This window comes from Protopterus annectens, chromosome 17.part0 (assembly GCF_019279795.1).
Source record: "Protopterus annectens isolate FY-2018-M chromosome 17.part0, PAN1.0, whole genome shotgun sequence".
In the NCBI taxonomy this organism is placed as follows: Eukaryota; Metazoa; Chordata; order Ceratodontiformes; family Protopteridae; genus Protopterus; species Protopterus annectens.
In genome coordinates, this window is record NC_056751.1 from 371446790 (window position 1) to 371467859 (window position 21070).

At 44.1% G+C, this 21070-nt stretch overlaps 1 protein-coding gene across 1 annotated transcript in view; it reads right to left on the minus strand.

Moving 5' to 3' along the window:
• CHKA (choline kinase alpha) overlaps positions 1–21070 on the minus strand; it is a gene marked incomplete in the record, with an annotated part of 620299 nt that overhangs the window by 275408 nt on the left and 323821 nt on the right. Inside the window, 1 exon segment of the mRNA XM_044059444.1 lies at positions 1526–1579. Coding sequence (XP_043915379.1) covers positions 1526–1579 — 54 coding nt within the window.

Genomic DNA, 21070 nt, shown 5'->3' on the forward strand with positions numbered 1-21070 from the left:
ATATTGAGAAGGGCCTCGAGTGCGTGCATCTTGAGAGTGAGACTTCTGGCATTGAGCAGCATTACCCTTAGTTTTTTCCTTTTGGTGTTCTAGGGTGGTAGGTTTAGAATTTGAGCCTTGCCTAAAAAGGCACTATGGGGTGGCAAGAGCCTTTGCCAATATCCGGAAGCCCAGGGTGACAGGTGCAAGCCGTCCCTTGTGAAGCAGCGTGGCTTGTCCAGCATGTCATCCCAGGCAGACAGACATTGGATCCCCTTTGAATGACACCAGAATTTAAGCCAATTATTAAAGCTGATCATCTTATCACTGTATTGTGGCATCATTCTAGGTGAAGGTAGGATACTGCTCAAGGTCAGGGTCATACCTGCCTGGGCTACATAATCAGAGAGCTCCTCAATGTCCCTTTTCATGTAGTCCAAGGAGGTACGTCTCAGGTCGTTGACACCAGCGTGGACAATGACTGAGTCGTACTTGTACCTGCTGTTGAGAGACCTGAGGGGTCGCCATGGCGGATCACCTGTCCACTCATGATTGGCAGTGCAGTTTTACGATGTCGAGTTGCCAGCCCAGCACCCAACCTTCCACAGAAGGCACACACACATGCACACACTCACACCTAGGGCCGAGTGTCCAATCCACCTATAGCATATGTCTTTGGGATGTGGGAAGAAACCGGAGCACCCGGAGGAAACCCACGCGACCACAGGGAGGACATGTAGACTCCGCACAGAAGGCACCCCAGCCAAGGATCGAACCAGAGAACCTCTTGCTGTGAGGCAACAATGCTAACCCTTGCACCACTGTGGCCGCCCAATCCAGTCACTAAAGCATACAAAACCTAAATGGAGGAGGGAATTGTCAAGCAGCAAAGAAGATGAACATTCTGATGAGTGATTGACCAGACTGGGTACAGAAGCTGAGAGGAATCACCATTACGCATGATGTAAAAGACTGTGGCAGACTCTTGGGTGCTGCCAGCCCAAGTTAGAAAATCAGGAAGAGTGCTGCTGGTATCAGCAAATAAATAGAAGGCTTAGGATTGCTGTCAGGCTGGGTGTGAGCACTGAGGAGATTCAGTCAGTGACAGAAAGTGAATGGATTGTACTATTATTGGGGGTCTTTATGTCTTGCCACATTTTATGGAGTGTGGCACTAGCAGTAGGACAACCATGGCTTTACTCAATCACAGTCTGTCACTGCTGTATATAGTTAAGGCATTTTGTACCTTCTCAGTATAAGGTCGCAGTGGTCAGCATAGTGTGACATACTGGTATTCTCCTGACTGTGGACTCTTTTCCTAATTAACATACCTACCTCCTGCCAGGATCAAGAAGTTTATGCAGCACAAAGTTTTCGTGAAACCAGCAAATCAATGTCATTTTGGATCAAGTCAAATCTACTACAGTTTTAAAACATAAGTTTATTAAGTACTATTAGTCAGACTTCTAAATATGATAATTAATAAGTGCATCTTTATGTAACTGTGTTAAACAGAAATGTATCTACTATGCATATAACGAATTACCTGATAGTCACTTTCTTCTTTCATCTGCTTGGACTCTCCTTTATTACATGACATCTAATATTGAGATTGAAAGCAAATGCAAAAGTGAGTAAATGTTGAAAGAAAATACATAGCACAAAATGTTTAAAGCCTTTAGTATATTTAGGAAACAACCCCTGTGTAATGCAGTAATTTCAAAGGTATTACTAACAACTCATGCTTATCACAAAAACCTTAAGAATAAAATGAAACTATAACTTGAGCTCATGCTGCTCTTTCACATACTGTTAGCTGTATCATCCACAGGCACTCCTTTAAATAAAAAAACACGCATGCACATACATGCATCGCTCACTTGCGTGCGTGCGCACGTACACACACACACACACACACACACACACACACACACACACACACACACACACAAACACACACACACACACACACACAACTGAATCATAAAAAAGTGGTCAAAAGGCTATTACTCACTGCCACACGAAAACTACAGCTGCGGGTCCAAATAGAATACTATTCTTTAATTTAAAACTGAAATAGCAGTCAGGGCTGAGATACAGTTGTTGCACTGAGGTGGAATTATACTCAGCTGTCTGTTTATATACCTGATTAGGCCAGTAGCACTGCTTTTGGAAGGAAGGGAGTAAATACCTGTTTGAGTCAGACTTCAGATGTATCAGATAAGGGATCAGCAGCAGCCAGGTACATAAAAGCAGCACTGTATTCAGTCACATGAATTGTTTGTAGGCTGCAATGACAGCATCAACATCTGAGTGTTAGTAGTAGGATATGAATACAGACCTAACTAGGCAAAATTAGTATCAGCTCTCACAAAAGTCCGAGTACCGTGATGTAACAAAGGAGCTGTCAGGATATTCAGTAAGAGGGCAAGATCAAGTATTAAAATGAGAAAAAATGGAAACTTGGTAGAAGAAAACAAAGTTAAAGAATTGCTCTCTGATAACAAAGGAGTACCAACAATCTTCATAAAGTTTTGTCCATTCATGCTAACATTCCTACAACATTTACAGAATAACTCCTTTTGAGAAAATGAGAGCTATATCAAGTCTTCAGAATCTGTGTTTTTGTACACATCCCCAATCCTAGAAGTGCCTACAAAAACAAGCAGCAGATTATAACTTGGCATTAAGTAGATGAAGTCTGTTAGGCAAGGATAGAGAAGACACATTCAGAGCTTTACAAGTCCTGTACATCTATATAATGCATGTGAGATGAATCTGTGTTGTAGGAAAACTTTCTAAATAAAAGTAATTGGGGTTGGGGGGAGGCACTGCTATACAAAGATGCACAAAGCAGGTCACTGATCTATACAAAGCAGGTGGCAGCCATTTTGCCAAAAAGAAAAACATATCTACTTCACACATTTCCGGTCTTATTTCTATTATAACAATTAGTTCATGATCTCACTGTGATTTTACCTGACTTTTTTCAATCATGATGGTTACTTTCTTTGAAAGGAATGTGTAGTGAATAACTGTATGTATATGTCTGTATTCTAAGTCTTAATTGTTTACTGTACTTTTGAGGAATGCAGTATCACCTTTCAAATGGTCTGGCATACCTTTGTGGTTCTGTTTGTTCTTAGTTAAGTAAATGAACCCTCCTAAAACTTAGCAAGGTTAATGGGCACCATTGTAAGGTTTGCTGGGGTGGTATTCTGACTGCAGGTTCAAAGACTAAGTGAAAATGCCTGGGACAGTGGAAGCTCATGTAGGACTAGGAGAAAATGTATTTATTCATCGACATAGCCCAGGAAAGTTTGACTGGGTAGGTGCCCATTTTCAGTGGAGGCCTGGAGAAAGAGATATAAGGTATTACAAAAACTTTTTAAAAACAATTTTGCAACCTTCATAAAGAGTACACAAACATCTGCAGCTTAAACTAGACAATATGAAAAAAAGAAGTTATGTACTTACCATAAAGTTACATTTGTATTGTTGATTTTTCATTTCTCCTCACATATGGGTTTAGATCCAAACCATCGGATCGGACTCGGCCATTACTAAGCTTGTGGCAACCAAAAAGCTCTTGGACATCTCCCCTTACCCACAATGCACCTCTCCCTGTTACTTCAGATCTTATTTGCTAGGATTATCCCCAGAAGAAGAAATATATAACAAGATTTTTATGAGAGGATTGTAAAGGAGACCATTTCTGGAATATGGAAAAGATAAAAAGTGGCATCAATTATGCTTCCCATTCTACCAGAAACCAAAGTTTGGGGGCTTGGAGGGAGGGACTGTAAGCAGAAATGAAAAATCTCCAATACAGATGGAACATCATGGTAAGTGCATAACTTCTTTATCTGATATTGTAAATTTTTCATTTCATCCTCACATATGGGACAGAGTCCACAGCTACCTTAATCCTAGGTGGACTCCAGGAAGAATATTCCGCAGAACCATCGAACCAAAGGAGGGTCTTCCCCTGGAGACCAAATCCAACTTGTAATGGTGATTTGTCCAAGTGGCCACTGCACAAATTTCATCCATGGATGCATTACTCTGAAAGACTGCTGAAGTAGCAGTAGCCAAAGCCCTGGTTGAATGAGCTCGGACAGGTCTGGGAAGGGCTATATCTTCTTTGGTATAGATAAAGGTAATGCAATCTGAAAGCCATTTCACTAGAGTAACCTTGGACACTGGCAGGCCCTTCCTAGGGCCAGAAAACGAAATGAACAATTGATCTGCCTTTCTAAATTCATTTGTCCTGTACAGACAAAAACACAACTGTCTATGGACATCCAATAGATGCAATATATATTCACCTTTATTTGTGAGGTTAGGGAAGAACACAGGCAAGTGATTGGTTTGATTAATTTTATTTTCAGAAACATTTAGGTATAAAGGAAGAGTTGGTGTGCAGGGAAACCCTGTTTTTATAAAATATGGTATGGAGGCTGGGAAAATAAGGCCTGAAATTCTGATATTCTACTGTAAGATGTAATGGCTACTAGGAAAATGGTCTTCCAAGACAAAAATATTATATCAAATGTCACTGCAGGTTCAAATGGGGGTTGCACTATAAAACATAGCACCAAGTTAAGATCCCAAGGAGAAGAGGGATCTTTGTGGGGAGGCCTCAGTAATAAGGTCCCTTTCAAGAAAGTCTTGCAAAGCTTGTTGGAAATCAGTGACAAGTTATCTTTCCCAAAGTGAAAAACAGAGATAGGTGCTAATTGCACTTTAATAGTGGAGTCTGCCACCCCATTTGTCAAAGAGGTGAGCCAAAAAATCTAGAACAGAGTGAAAAGGGATGTGAAGGGATCTACATCCTGTTGCTCATCCCAAGTTGCAAACCTTCTCTATTTGCTTCTATACAGCTTTTGAGTGGATTGTTTATGAGATATCAAAATATGATGAACTGGGGAGGACAGCATAGGTTGTCTGGCTATAAACAGAATTGGAGAAACCCAGCCATCAGCTTCAGGATGGACAGACTGGGATAAATTAGTCTTGTCAGGTGTGACAGAAAGTCTGGAGAGGGTTCCAGAGTCATTCCCATAAGTGAGGCCAAAGGAAGAGAAACCAGATCTGTCAAGGTCAAAATGGAGTGATTAGACTACTGTCTTCTGCAACCTATTTGCTTTCTGGAGAAATCTGGGAATCAAGAGAGTAGGGAGAAAGATGTAAAGGAGACTGGGAGGCCAATCGTGTGTGAAAGCATCCCTCAGGGAATCCCTGGTGGGGGGGGGGGGGTAGATAAGGCAAAGTAGCTGCTGCATTTGTTGTTTATTGGGTATGCAAAGAGGTTGCAACAGGGTTGGCCCCATCTCCGGAAAATTTCTTCTGATATCTTGTGGTTGAGGGACCACTTGTGAGGCATTAAAATAGATCTGCTCAACTTGACCACAATCACACTGGTCTTTCCTGGAATGTGGGTTGCTACAAGAAAGCGGTTGGATGATATCGCCCACTGCCACACAATGAGTGCTTCTGGACCTAGTTGATCTAGTTCCTCCTTGTTTGTTTGTGTACCAGACTACTGACATGTTGTCTGACTGAATCTCCAATGTCCCAGGGGAAGAACAGACAAACCCCTGCAACGCTAGGAGCACTGCCCTCATTCTCCAGGATGTTTATGTGTAAATTGGCCTCATCGGGAGAACAGGTGCCTTGAACAGTCTTCACCAGATAATACCCCACCACCCTATTTGGGAAAAGTCCATGGTCACCATGGCCTGAGGTTGTGGGAGAACAAAGAATCATTCCTGCATTGCCTGATCTGAATAAGTCCACTAAGATAGGTCCGTTCTGCAGGTGTCCGTAATTAGCATCTGGTGAGACATCGGCTGGTGAACAATTAACCACTGGGAGGCCAGAAGCCACTGTAGTATTCACATGTGAAATCTCACAAGCGGGACTAAGGTTATAGCAGCTACCAACATGATGAGCAGCTACCTTTTTTTCTGGAGTAGCTTGTGTGTTTGGCACCTGACTGTTAGTACTCCGGATTGTGGAAGTTCATAGGTAGGTACTAGGCTAACTTCCTGAAAGCATTTATAAGCCTAGCCGGAATGTGTTGACTTTCACAGCCCCCTTAGATTAGTTCCCTGTGCCTCTGTCCAGCAGAGCCATTGAAGTGATCAATGGGGTAAACTTGGTTTCCCATCCACTCATCAAGGTTTGTCTTGAAGAGGGTTAGCGAGGAGCTCTGCCTAATGTAGATTGGAATCTTGTTCCAGAGCATGGGAAGTCTCTGGGACAGGAATCTATCCCTCCAGCACGTCCTATTTACTGTTGTGGTGAGGTTTAGATCCCTGGAGCATGTGGCTCGAGGGGATATGGTTTTCTTTAGATGGAGCATGTCCATTAATTCTGGGTTGGACATGGCCTTGTATGTCAGGCAGAGATCACCTCTGAGTAGGCGGTATGCAACAGAATACAGCTGGAGTTTCTTCAGTCGAGCTGCATAGGGCATCTGCTTGAGGCCAGTGATCCTCTTGGTGAGGTACTTCTGTGGTTTTTCCAGTTGTTGCAGGTGTCTTGTAAGGTACATCCCAAATGGGGCATTGTACTCTATGATGGGTCTGATGAGTGATGTGTAAAGGGGCCCAATGACGTCTTTCGATCTGGATGCAAACCCTTTTGTGATTAGGTAGGGCACATAGAAGGATTTTCTAACCACTTTGGCAATGTGATTATCAAAGGAGAGGATACCATCTACTTGGGTCCCCAGATCTCTTATTACGTCTTCCGTATTTAGGGGCTACCACCTATGTGGTAGTTTGTGGGTACTTTGTTTTTTTCAAAAGGGGATGACTATGCACTTTTTGGCATTTAGCTTGAGGCCAATTTGGAGGATGTCTGTGTCAGTCAATTATAGTCCCTAGTTTGCAGTCGTCTGCAAACTTGGTCAGCCATAGTCCTCCTGTGCTTGCCTGTACCTCTGAGAAGTATATGCCGAACAGGAGGGGTCCTAGGACTGACCCCTGGGGAACGCCACTTGTAACCGGTTTAGAGTCAGACCTAGCTCCTGCAACTCTTACCATGTGGGTTCTGTCCGTGAGCCAGTTACCAAGCCATGTCATGACGTAGGAGTTTATGTTCAGGTTGGTGAGCTTGTCTATAATACCTGATTGGGGAATGGTGTCAAAGGCCTTTGCGAGGTCTAGATAGGGTATGTGGACCACCTTTCCCTCGTCTATAGGCTTGGTAACTGTCTCAAAGAAGTCCACCAGGTTTAGGAGGCATGATCTGCCCTTAACAAACCGAACTGGGTAGGGTCCAGTGTTTGCAGGTTTCCAGTGTCTCTGTTAATGAGATCCATGATGATGCACTCCATAGCTTTGCAGACCAAGCTAGTCAGGCTTATAGGGCGATAGTTCCCGGAGTCCGTTGTGGCTCCAACCTTTGTGTAGCGGAAAAACCCTTTGCTGTGCACCACTCTGTGGGCACATAGCCTGTGGAGAGGCTGAGTTTAAACAGTGTGTTTAGGTGAGGGGTTAGTTCATCTTTGAGATTGTGTAGCACGCAGCCTGGGACACCATCCGGTCCCATTGAGGCTGTGTTTTTGGCTTTGGAGAGGGCTGTTTTAACCTGAGTCTGTGATTTCACAGGCACTACATTCTTCTGGTATAGTTATGGGCCCTTCTGGGGGTGAGGGGGGTGAAGTTTGCACTGAACCTGTCTGCCAGGATGTTGGCTATATCGGTCGGGTCAGTGTATTTTGTGCCATTCTGCACCAACTCCGAGCAGATCTGAAAATTGCCACTTCGATTCTAGATATAGCTAAAGAATGCCTTGTGGTTATCTTTGGAGTCCATGGCAATTTTTCTTTTGAAGCTAGCCTTGGATGATTTTATGAGGGAACGTAGTTTCTTGCCGAGTCTGATCAGGGATGTCTTCCCTTCTTGGGATTTTACTCTTTTCTGTGCTAGTTTCCTCCTTCTATTGTATAGCTTGTTCATGGCAGGGGTCCAGCAGACTGGTTTCCTTTTCTTGGAGGAGTAAGTCTTGGTTTTGTCTGGGATAGCACGATCCATGCATTTTTGTAGGTGCCCGTAGAGTGCATCAGTAAAGGATTTTGCAGCTTGGACAGCATTATCCTTTAGCATGGGGGCTTTGAAACTTCCCACCTTGGTCTTAAGTAACGTGAACTTTGCTTTTGAAAAGTTTTTCACAGTTGTTTCTTTGACCGGGGGTGGTGGCGGAATGTGGATATCCAGAGTGATTAGTTTATGGTCAGATCTAACCAGCGAGGGATTGACCTCCAGTGTGGAACACCAGTCGCCTATGTTGGTGATGACCAGGTCCAATGTGTTGTCACCTCTGGTGGGGGTGTTGACCAGTTGATCCAGGGCACTTGAGTTTATAAATTCTAGGAAACCTTGGGCAAGGGAGTTTGTACTTGAGTAGTTCTCCCAGTTAATGTTTGGGTAATTAAAATCATCCAATAACAGGGTGTTTGGCAGGACCTTTAGGTTTCCCAGTGTTTGCAGGAATGCGGAGTGGGAGTCCTGGGACATGGTGGGTGATCTGTAGCAAGCTATAATTTGAATAGCAGTTTTGCCCGTTGTTAGTTGCACGTGGATGATCTCTGAAGTATCGTGCTCTGCCACTAACCTGGAGGTGTGAGTATCCCTGATGAATATGGATACTCCCCCACCTTTTGTATTTCATCCGGGTTTTGTGGCCGAAATGTATCGGTTGTAGCCTGGTAGTGCTGGGGTGCCCTCTGCAGCCTTAAACAAGCTTTCTGTTACTGCACATATATAGATTTTCTCCATATTGAGGAGTGCCTCAAGTGCATGCATTTTGAGGTTTACACTTCTGGCATTGAATAGCATTACCCTCAGTTTTTTGCAATTATCTGATTTGTGTCCAGAATTGCTCCGATAAACTCCAGTGTTATGAGTGGGATCCAAGAGTGACTTTCCGTAATTTATGATTATACCTAGTTCTGAACATATTTGGATAACAGTCTCTTGCCTGAGTAAGCAGATGCCTGGTTGGGGCAGAAATGAGTCAGTCATCCAAATAGGGAAACACCTGAAATCCTTGTCATCTCAAGTGAGCCGCTATCACTGCCATGCACTTGGTGAACACCCTGGGGGCTATGGCAAGACCAAAGGGCAGCGCTCTGAACTGGTGATGACAAGTTCCCAGCCAGAACCATAAGTACCTTCTGGATTGCCTGTCCATTTGTATGGAGTAGTATGCATCCTGAAGGTCTATGGAGCACATCCAGTCATCCTGTTCCAAGAAAGGAAGTAAGGACTATACTGTGGCCATTTGGAACTTGTGGCACTGAACTGATTTGTTTAGTCTGCTGATATTCAGAATTGGTCTACAGACCTCTTATCTTTGGAACTAAAAAGAACCTTGAGTAAGTTCCGAATCCTCTTTGGTCTAGGGGAACCTCTTGGATGACTTTTGTCCAGCAGTTTCTGAATTTGAATAACTGCCTGATCCCTTTGACTGGGTGGGATGTCCAGGATTTCTGTTGGTGGGTGGGTATTTAGAAAAAGGGATTAGATTACCTCTGGATACTATCCTCTGCATCCAAAAATCGGTGGTTACTTTTAGCCAGGGTCTCAGGTGCAGGGATTGTTGACCCTCAATTGCCTCCAGAGGAGGCAATCAGGCCTCCTTTCAGGAGTGCTGAAAGGGTTTCCCCAAAGAAAGACTCCCTAGACCCTTGGTTCTGCAAGCCTCCTCTCCCACAAGGGTGGTGCCTTCCAGAATTGTTCCCCCTCTGCCCCTGGGGGAACTCTGTGCATCTTGGTAAGACCCTTGCGATTTCCTGAACCACATTTTGCCCCCCTCCTCTCTGACCTTTAGGATAAGGTCTCCAAGGGGCAGAAATATGTATGCCCCTAGCAGAAAGGGTCTTACCCTTCTTCTCACACCTGGATAACATGTCTTTGACCTTGGGACCGAAAATAGGACATTCCGTCAAACAAAGCATTGATGAACGAAGGCTCTGCAAAGTCACACAGGTGCATCCAGGCATGCCTTCTCCACCGATATGCCGGAACCTGTCGCTCTACTCATTCCTTCAGCTGTATGACCGATAAGCCTTATGGAAAAGTTAGCTACAGAATGTAGGTTTTCCATTTGGGAAGCAACCTTCTCTCGGATTCCCTCAGCTATGGCTCCTTTGAGGGTATCTGAAAACTCCTTTGTCAGCTTGCAATCTGCTGAAATGGGAAAGGTAGTTCAGTCGCTGAAGAAAAAAAGACTCCCTTCCCGTATATATCCATCATCCTGGAGTCCTTATTTCGAGGATGAACAGTGGAACTTTCTTCCAATGGTTACTTTTTAGTAGCTGCCACCACCACCATGACATCTACTGCAATCCCTTTCATCCAAAAGTTTTGTCAGCTGGCACAGTAATAATCTTGTTTAGTCTCTGGGGAACTGGTTCAATGAAATCTGGGCGCTCCCATGCCCTCCAAGAGATCAACTCAATGAGCTCATTGGTGGGTGGAGTGATGCAGGAGGTAGATGGTCAGGATCCGAAGGCCGCCAGATACACTGAGTCTTCAGGTGAAGGATTGCTGGATTGCCAGCCACCTCTCTGTTGCATGATATCCAAGCTGTCCCCAATGAAAACATCCTCAGAAGGTGACCATGGGGATTCCTCTCCCTCATCAAGGTCGGTGTCTTCTGTGGCCGACTCCTCAGTGAAGTCCAAATGCTTCCTCTTGCAAGTCCTCTTCCAAGGGACCTCCTCAGTGGGATACTCTGGGGAGGTATCAGAAGAGGCAGGGATACCCAGACAGGTATCCTGGGGCCTATGATCCCGCTGCTGTCCCTGTGGAACATCCTGATCAGAAAATGTGCACAGGGGCCGTAGATGGGACTGTGGATCCAAGGGGGGGAAGGTGAAATCTTAGTTGCAGAGGCAGCTATAGCCCTTTCCACAGCCCCAAAATCTGACTGTTGAGTGGAGAGGGAGTCCATCTCCAAAAAGCATGCTTGTGGGTAGGAGTCCTCTCTAACTCCAAAGACAGCTCACTCAGGGTTAAAGCTGGTGCAGAGCTCACCTACGTGGAAGCCCAGAGGAGCAGAGACTGTTCAGAAGGTCTAGGAGTCGAATGCACCTGTGGTCCACCAGATTCACTACTGATCTGAGAGCTCTCTGGCTCAGAGAAGGCCAAAGAGCTCTGAGCAAAAGTTTGATCCGAGGAAAGGGAAATCTTCAGATTCAAACCAGAAGTCACCAGGCATACTGGATCAGAGAACTCAGAAACTTGTCCTGAAGTCAAAGGAGGAATGGATGGCTTGACCATTTGGGACGAAGCCTAGGGGAACTTGGTAATGCCCTGAGCCCACAAAATTCTCTGGACCATCCGTTCCACATCCTCTTTTGTAAGGCTTCTGGTAGAACGGAAAGACAATGTAGATGTAGATCTTTGGTCTGCTTAAAAATGGAGATAGTACCCTCGAAGGCACAGGGTTTACAGAAGGTGAGTACCATGTCCTTGGCAGAGAGATGACATGCTTAATGGTACTGAAGATTGGATCTGACCACAATGGCTCCAACCTGTCAAGATCAGAGAGGCTCGAAGCCGAAGGTGCCAGACCCGAGGAGGAAGTACTTGGTGCCGAAGGCACCAACTGAATCAAGGAATTAGAGGCCTTGGAAGACTTAGATTCTCAAATCCAAGGGGTCTGATGGAGCCAAGAAAGGTCTCTTCTTCCCTCTATTGGAACTTTTAGAGCTAGAAGAAGTAGGATTCGAATGAACTGACCCAGATTTAGCAACAGATTTTGGGCCACTACTGGAAATGGCCTTACTAAAGGACAATGGTAATAAACCCTGCAGAATCAGTTTATTCTTCAATTCAACCAGGACCCAGTGGTTAAAGGAATGACAAATGCACAGTTTTCCTGTAGGTGGTAGAGGCCCAGGGAGTAAATGCACAGAGTGTGCAAGTCCCTATACAGCATTTTGTGACTGCACTTAGTACATTCCTTGAAGCCTGTGGGTATATCCTGCTCCTCAGCCATGGCAAAAAAAGGGAGCAGACAGTACACACACACACACACACGTGTGCACACACACACACACACGTGTGCACACACACACACACGTGTGTACACACACACACACGTGTGTGTACACACACACACACACGTGTGTGTACACACACACACACACACACACACACGTGTGTGTACACACACACACACACACGTGTGTGTACACACACACACACACACACGTGTGTACACACACACACACACACGTGTGTGTACACACACACACACACACACACACACGTGTGTGTACACACACACACACACACGTGTGTGTACACACACACACACACACGTGTGTGTACACACACACACACACACACACGTGTGTGTACACACACACACACACACACGTGTGTGTACACACACACACACACACGTGTGTGTACACACACACACACACGTGTGTACACACACACACACACACACACGTGTGTGTGTACACACACACACACACACGTGTGTGTACACACACACACACACACACGTGTGTGTACACACACACACACACACACACGTGTGTGTACACACACACACACACACACACGTGTGTGTACACACACACACACACGTGTGTGTACACACACACACACACGTGTGTGTACACACACACACACACGTGTGTGTACACACACACACACGTGTGTGTACACACACACACACACACACACGTGTGTGTACACACACACACACACACGTGTGTGTACACACACACACACGTGTGTGTACACACACACACACACACGTGTGTACACACACACACACGTGTGTGTACACACACGTGTGTGTACACACACACACACACACACGTGTGTGTACACACACACACACGTGTGTGTACACACACACACACACACACACACACGTGTGTGTACACACACACACACACACGTGTGTACACACACACACACACACGTGTGTACACACACACACACACACACACACGTGTGTGTACACACACACACACACACGTGTGTACACACACACACACACGTGTGTGTACACACACACACACGTGTGTGTACACACACACACACGTGTGTGTACACACACACACACGTGTGTGTACACACACACACACACACGTGTGTACACACACACACGTGTGTGTACACACACACACGTGTGTGTACACACACACACGTGTGTGTACACACACACACACACGTGTGTGTACACACACACACACACACGTGTGTGTACACACACACACACACGTGTGTGTACACACACACACACACGTGTGTGTACACACACACACACACACACACGTGTGTACACACACACACACACACACACACACACACACACACACGTGTGTGTACACACACACACACACACACGTGTGTGTACACACACACACACACGTGTGTACACACACACACACACGTGTGTGTACACACACACACACACACACGTGTGTACACACACACACACGTGTGTACACACACACACACACACACGTGTGTGTACACACACACACACACGTGTGTGTACACACACACACACACGTGTGTGTACACACACGTGTGTGTGTACACACACACACACACACGTGTGTGTACACACACACACACGTGTGTGTACACACACACACACACACGTGTGTACACACACACACACACACGTGTGTACACACACACACACACACGTGTGTACACACACACACACACACGTGTGTGTACACACACACACACACACGTGTGTGTACACACACACACACACCACGTGTGTGTACACACACACACACACCACGTGTGTGTACACACACACACACACACGTGTGTGTACACACACACACACACACGTGTGTACACACACACACACACGTGTGTACACACACACACACACGTGTGTACACACACACACACACGTGTGTACACACACACACACACACACGTGTGTACACACACACACACACACACGTGTGTGTACACACACACACACACGTGTGTGTACACACACACACACGTGTGTGTACACACACACACACACGTGTGTGTACACACACACACGTGTGTGTACACACACACACACACACGTGTGTGTACACACACACACACACACACGTGTGTACACACACACACACACACGTGTGTGTACACACACACACACACACGTGTGTACACACACACGTGTGTACACACACACACACGTGTGTACACACACACACACGTGTGTACACACACACACACACACACGTGTGTGTACACACACACACACACACGTGTGTACACACACACACACACACACACGTGTGTGTACACACACACACACACACGTGTGTGTACACACACACACACACGTGTGTGTACACACACACACACACGTGTGTGTACACACACACACACACACACACGTGTGTGTACACACACACACACACACACACGTGTGTACACACACACACACACACACGTGTGTGTACACACACACACACACACGCGTGTGTACACACACACACACACGCGTGTGTACACACACACACACACGCGTGTGTACACACACACACACGCGTGTGTACACACACACACACGCGTGTGTACACACACACACACACACACGCGTGTGTACACACACACACACACACGCGTGTGTACACACACACACACACACGTGTGTACACACACACACACACGTGTGTACACACACACACACACACACGTGTGTACACACACACACACACACGTGTGTACACACACACACACACACGTGTGTACACACACACACACACACGTGTGTACACACACACACACACACGTGTGTGTACACACACACACACACACGTGTGTACACACACACACACACACACGTGTGTACACACACACACGTGTGTGTACACACACACACACACACGTGTGTGTACACACACACACACACACACACGTGTGTACACACACACACACACGTGTGTACACACACACACACACACACACGTGTGTGTACACACACACACACACACACACGTGTGTACACACACACACACACACACGTGTGTACACACACACACACACACACGTGTGTACACACACACACACACACACGTGTGTACACACACACACACACACACGTGTGTACACACACACACACACGTGTGTGTACACACACACACACACACGTGTGTGTACACACACACACACACACGTGTGTGTACACACACACACACACACGTGTGTGTACACACACACACACACACGTGTGTGTACACACACACACACACGTGTGTGTACACACACACACACACACGTGTGTACACACACACACACACACACGTGTGTGTACACACACACACACACACACGTGTGTACACACACACACACACACGTGTGTACACACACACACACACGTGTGTGTACACACACACACACGTGTGTGTACACACACACACACACGTGTGTGTACACACACACACACACACGTGTGTGTACACACACACACACGTGTGTGTACACACACACACACACGTGTGTACACACACACACACACACGTGTGTGTACACACACACACACACGTGTGTACACACACACACACGTGTGTGTACACACACACACACACGTGTGTACACACACACACACGTGTGTACACACACACACACACACACACGTGTGTACACACACACACACACACACACACACGTGTGTACACACACACACACGTGTGTGTGTGTACACACACACACACACGTGTGTGTACACACACACACACACACGTGTGTGTACACACACACACACACGTGTGTACACACACACACACACACACGTGTGTACACACACACACACGTGTGTGTACACACACACACACGTGTACACACACGTGTGTACACACACACACGTGTGTACACACACGTGTGTACACACACACACACGTGTACACAAGTACACAACGTGCGGTACACTAGAAGAGAAATTCTACAGGGTAAGAAGACAAAAAATGAACTCAAGGAGAAAGAAAGAAAGCTACTAACAATAGTAGCGAAGATATTGCTAAGAGTATACTGGAGGGAAAAGAAGGTAAAGTAACCAAATAAAAATGGTTACTGAGGCAAAGATGATTAGAAAAGAAAGATGGACAGGAAAAGAACTAAACTTACTACTCAGAGAAAGGAAGAATTAGCTAAAGAGGGTTGATATATTTTTGAATATCACCTGAATATCCAAGAGCAAAATGGTAGACCACATCTTCGTGAAGCAGCAAATGAGATCTGATGCAACAGGGACAGGTGCCTTGTGGGTAAGGGGAGGTGTCCAAGAGCTTTTTGGTTACCACGAGCTTAGTAACGGCAGAGCTGGATCTGATGGTTCAGATCCGAACCCATATGTGAGGACAAAATGAAAAATTGACAATATCAGATCATTTGTTAAGGACGGATATAACTTATATGATGATAATTTAATGTTTAGGGAAATTTTAGCCAGTTTAGAGAAAATAATGATAAAGTAGTGCAACACAAACAGGAACTGCAATATGAAGTGACAGAAAAACAGGGTTATGCATATTTAGCTAGACAGCCGGCAAGAGAAACTGAATGAAGTACGGAGGTAAGTGAAAAAGAAAGACTAAGGAGGTATAGGATATTAATAGGTTCTTGTTACTATTTAAGGAAAAATAAAGTCTAAAATCGATGTTTAAAAAAGAACTCAATTTCTCTCTTGAGATACAGCATCTTAAAATTAGCAGGTATGTGGTGCAGCTGCTCCACTGGTGTGTACACAGCTGGCATCCCTCCCTATAGAAAACACTTCTTACTGCAGAGATGTGAGGTAGGTAATGTCTTTTGCAATTTTTTTCCCCCCGATTTTAGTGGCTTTACATTGATTTATTCACCTTCTTCATATGTAGTAGGAGACATTTAGTGTTTAAAGGTATTTCGTTAATTCATTTTTTGTTGCTGAACCAGTGGAAATATACACCTCATCTTTTCACATGCCATATCCATTACATCTGAGAATACCATACTAATTAACTGAATGAGTTGACAAATAAAGAAAGAAAAAAAAATGGAGACATATATTGCCAGTCCCCATAAAAATTACAAACTTTATTCATTGAGTATTGAACACGGGCACTTTTCTCCATGATTATGTGCAAAGGCACTGTTAGGACACAGCATATATATTATCCTGCATACTGATCAGTTTCAGATTCTATACTGTCAGTTAAGGCTAGCTCCCTGGACATTGCCAAGGGTCAGTATATGGTTGAAAGGTTTACTCCATATCCTTGAGAGATGGATACTTCATTGTGCCTCAAGAAAAATCCTCAGATATTCTAGATTTGCATCCAAACCTGAGCTGTTTTCACCACAAGTTATAATACTTATGCATATTTCTGATGCAATACTATACAGCTTTCCTTTAAACCTGGCCCATAAGTCATAGTTTTGGATTCTGTCATGCCTTTGTAACTGCAGGAAATCTCTTGCAAACAGTGCTTTACCTATTTTAGCATTCCATACTGCTATTCCCAGTGCTCTCTCTCTGCGCTGCAAGAAAATGAGATTTACCTGCATCATGCCTAACTGTTGTGAAATGCAACACTTTCATAGGTTTCACCTGGTGTTTAAAAACAGAAGCTAGAAGTCTTTGTATGTACTTTTACAGTCTTATATGACCAACATTTTCTGCCTTGTTTTCTTGCGAGTAGCCATTTAGCAATACAGGAAAAAAATGCTACACAATCCATTCTCAGCTGTCTGCCATGCCAGCTATATGCTTTATTTATTTATTTTATTTTACATTTGTTGACTGGGTTAGTCCGACTGAGCTAAATAGCCCCTTTTCAGTGGAGGCCCGGGGAGAAAAGCTCCAACAGATTATACAAAAAAACTAAGCAAAAGCAAACAGTATAAGCAGAAGAATGGGAAATCATAAATGTATACAGTAACAAATTAATGAAAATAAATCAGCAATGTAAAAATATAACAATAATTGGTAGAATGTATACAGTACATATTAACATCACAATAATTAACTAGGTTAGAGTCACTTATCTAAGTCATTGTCAGAGAGTAGTAGAGAGCATGAAGTTATCTGAGCAGTGTTATAGTAAGGAATTTATAAAATACAGAAAGGACAGTGGGTGGAATTTAAGGCAGAGCTCTGCTCAAGGAGGGCAAATACAGTGGCAAGTCCATTGACTTTGCAGGTATTCTCTGGTGACAGCTTTAAATTTTTTCACTTTCCTATTGGACCTAACTTCTAGTGGGAGGCTGTTCCATGCCTTGGTGAGGTTACAGCTACAGAGATTACATCTAAACTTAGTTTTTGGTTTGTGAGTTAATAGAAGGTTTTGGGTGGAGCTCTGGAGAGGTCTAGTAGGTGAATAGTTGGAAATTACAGTCGAAAGAGCAGGCAATAGGAAGGTTGGTAGAGGATGCAGTGAATGATCTGGAGCTGGAAGAGAAGGAGTAGGTGAGGTAATTGAAGCCAGTTTAGCTGTTTCAGAGAGGCAGTGATGGGACTTATAGGTTTGCTGGGTGGCAAATCTAGCTATCTTATTGTAGGTTGATTCAAGTTTGGCAAGGAGAGTTGAGTTTAGCTTAGTGAAAATCTGAGAACTGTACAGTAGACTGGGTAATAGGTAAGCATGAGAAAGTGTTATGCAGTTTCTGATGAGTTTTCCTGATAAAGCTGTTGATATGCAAGTCAAACTTGAGCTGATCATCAATAAAAACTCTTAATAGCTTAATGTTGGATTTAACCTCAATTAAGGTGTTATTTAGAGAACATATTGAGATGAGGATTTGATATGGTTAAGTTTTTTTGGTAGAAAAAGTAGTAACTTGTTTTTTTGGGGTTAAGGATTAGTTGATTTTTGGAGAGCCAGTTTTCAATGGAGTTGAAGGTAGACTATGTGGCAGAGATGATCTCAGAAGGCGAGTCGGCAGTAGTGATGAATTCAGTCATCAGCACATTGGACTACAGAGGACAGGAGGAGTAGAGAGAATTGGTAAAGATATTAAAAAGTAGTGGCCCAAGGATGGAACCTAGTGGGATACCCATTTTAACTGGAAGAGGAGGGGAGTGAGCAGAGTGCCATTTAACTGCTTGAAGTCGGTCAGAGAGGTAGCTGGTAAATCATGCAATAGTAGCAGGGAAGAAGTTAAGATTGGTTAGTTTATGCAATAGAAGAGGATGGGAGACAGTGTCAAAAGCCTTTGAAAGGTCTAAGAATAGGCAGAATACAAGTCTGCTGTCCTCTCTTGCTAGGGAAACAGTATTAAGGAAGGATAGTAGGGTGGTGGTAGTGCTATGCTTAGGTCTACAACCATGTTGAGTTGGTGCAAGCAGATTTTCTTGAATTAAAGTAGTGCATGACTTGTTTATGAACACATTTTTCGAGAATCTTGGAGAGTGGTGATAGGATAGCGATAGGTCTGAAATTGGTGATGTCAGTGAAGTTACCGCCTTTGTGTATGAGTAAGGTATAGAATAGTTTCCAGGTGGATGGAACTTTAGACTCTGAGACAACATGGTTAAGATAGAGACAGGAAGGACAAGAGTCAGCGGCGATTTGAAGAAACTGAGAGGGGATGTTGTCTACAGAGGAGGGTTTTAATTTGGAGGGCAAGGATTTGATGTAGCTGGTAGGTACAGGTTTATGCGAGAATGTATTAGTAGTGTTTAAGTTATGTGCAGATTCTATATAATTAGAAATATTGCTTTGGGTGGATGGGTTGGGGTATGGGTTAAGTAGTTTGGATATGGAATCAATGAAATAGGTGTTGAAGGTGGAGGCAGTATCCTCAGGAGTTTGGTCTGGATATGGATTAGGAGAGCTGGGAGTACCAGGGTGTAGATAGAATTTGGTTTATTGAGTTCCGGAATTTTTTTGGATTGTATCTCAAGGCTGGGGGGAGGGAGTGGTTATAGTAGAAGTCTCTTATCTTTATTAATGTGTTTTTGGCCTGATTTCTAAGTTCTTTACATTTATGCAGGTCTGCTGGGAGCTTTGTTTGTATCCATGTTTTCCATGCTTGATCTCTCTGTTTTATTAGAGAATGGGTAGTGATGGATAGCATACGAGAAATATTGGACTTAAACCCATATAACTTTACTTATTTCCATGTATTGGTGAAGTTAAAGCGGAAGCCTATGAACAGGTAAGAAAAATATACAAGCCTTGGATGATCTGACAAAAGAATTAAATACATTTCTTTCAGACTTTGTGAAATCAGAAAATGCCTTGAGCACACACCCATGGCACACATTGCTGTTCTTGAGTGTCAGCATGCATTTAATTTTCTGAAGGAATTGCTTAGATTCTTAAGTTATTAAAATGTATCCTCATGATTCCAAATATTTAGCATTCTTCTGGTTTAGTGAAAACTTCTTTCATCAAAGGCAGGGAGCCCTTTAATGAATACATTTTCTGGAAATGCTAACTGATGTAACATTAGAACCCATGCATATGTGTGGGAGCAAAATGTACTGGAATGCAGCACGGACTCTATTGTCTTTGCTATAGTGGCAAAGTACTGTGCCAGCTCTCTGTGCCGTACCATCAAGTGCCAAGACATGCATTCCACTGCACTTTGTGTAGCTGTGAGGTCTGTTAAATCTACTGCCTGTCTAACTCAGAAGTGGTCTTGCATGTTTTACAATCAAACCACTGCATTTACTTTTTTAATTTAGTTCAGGAAGCTAACCGTTCATGGGGTAAAGGAAAAGCTCTCCCACAAAGCTCTCCCACAGAAGAACAGTAGGATATGCTTTAATGACTAATTTGGGAATACAAGTATTCCTCCACATGTACAGTCAAGTAGTTTTGGCCTATGGCTTCAGCTAATTCAGACCATTTCCATCTTCCCAAAAATACATTTACATGTACTGTACTGTAGATATGGTTTCTGGTAAAAAGATTGTGCTTTGCATTTTGTATTCAAATGTTTACTATTGTGATCAAATGCTTCAGTTTCTTTGAAGGAAGTGCTGAAAACAGCAACAACCTGTATGACAAGGGAGAGGAAAAACTGTTAGTCCTGGGGAAATATATTCCTGACTCAATGAGGACAATGAATTTATTGTGCAACCAATACTCAATTCT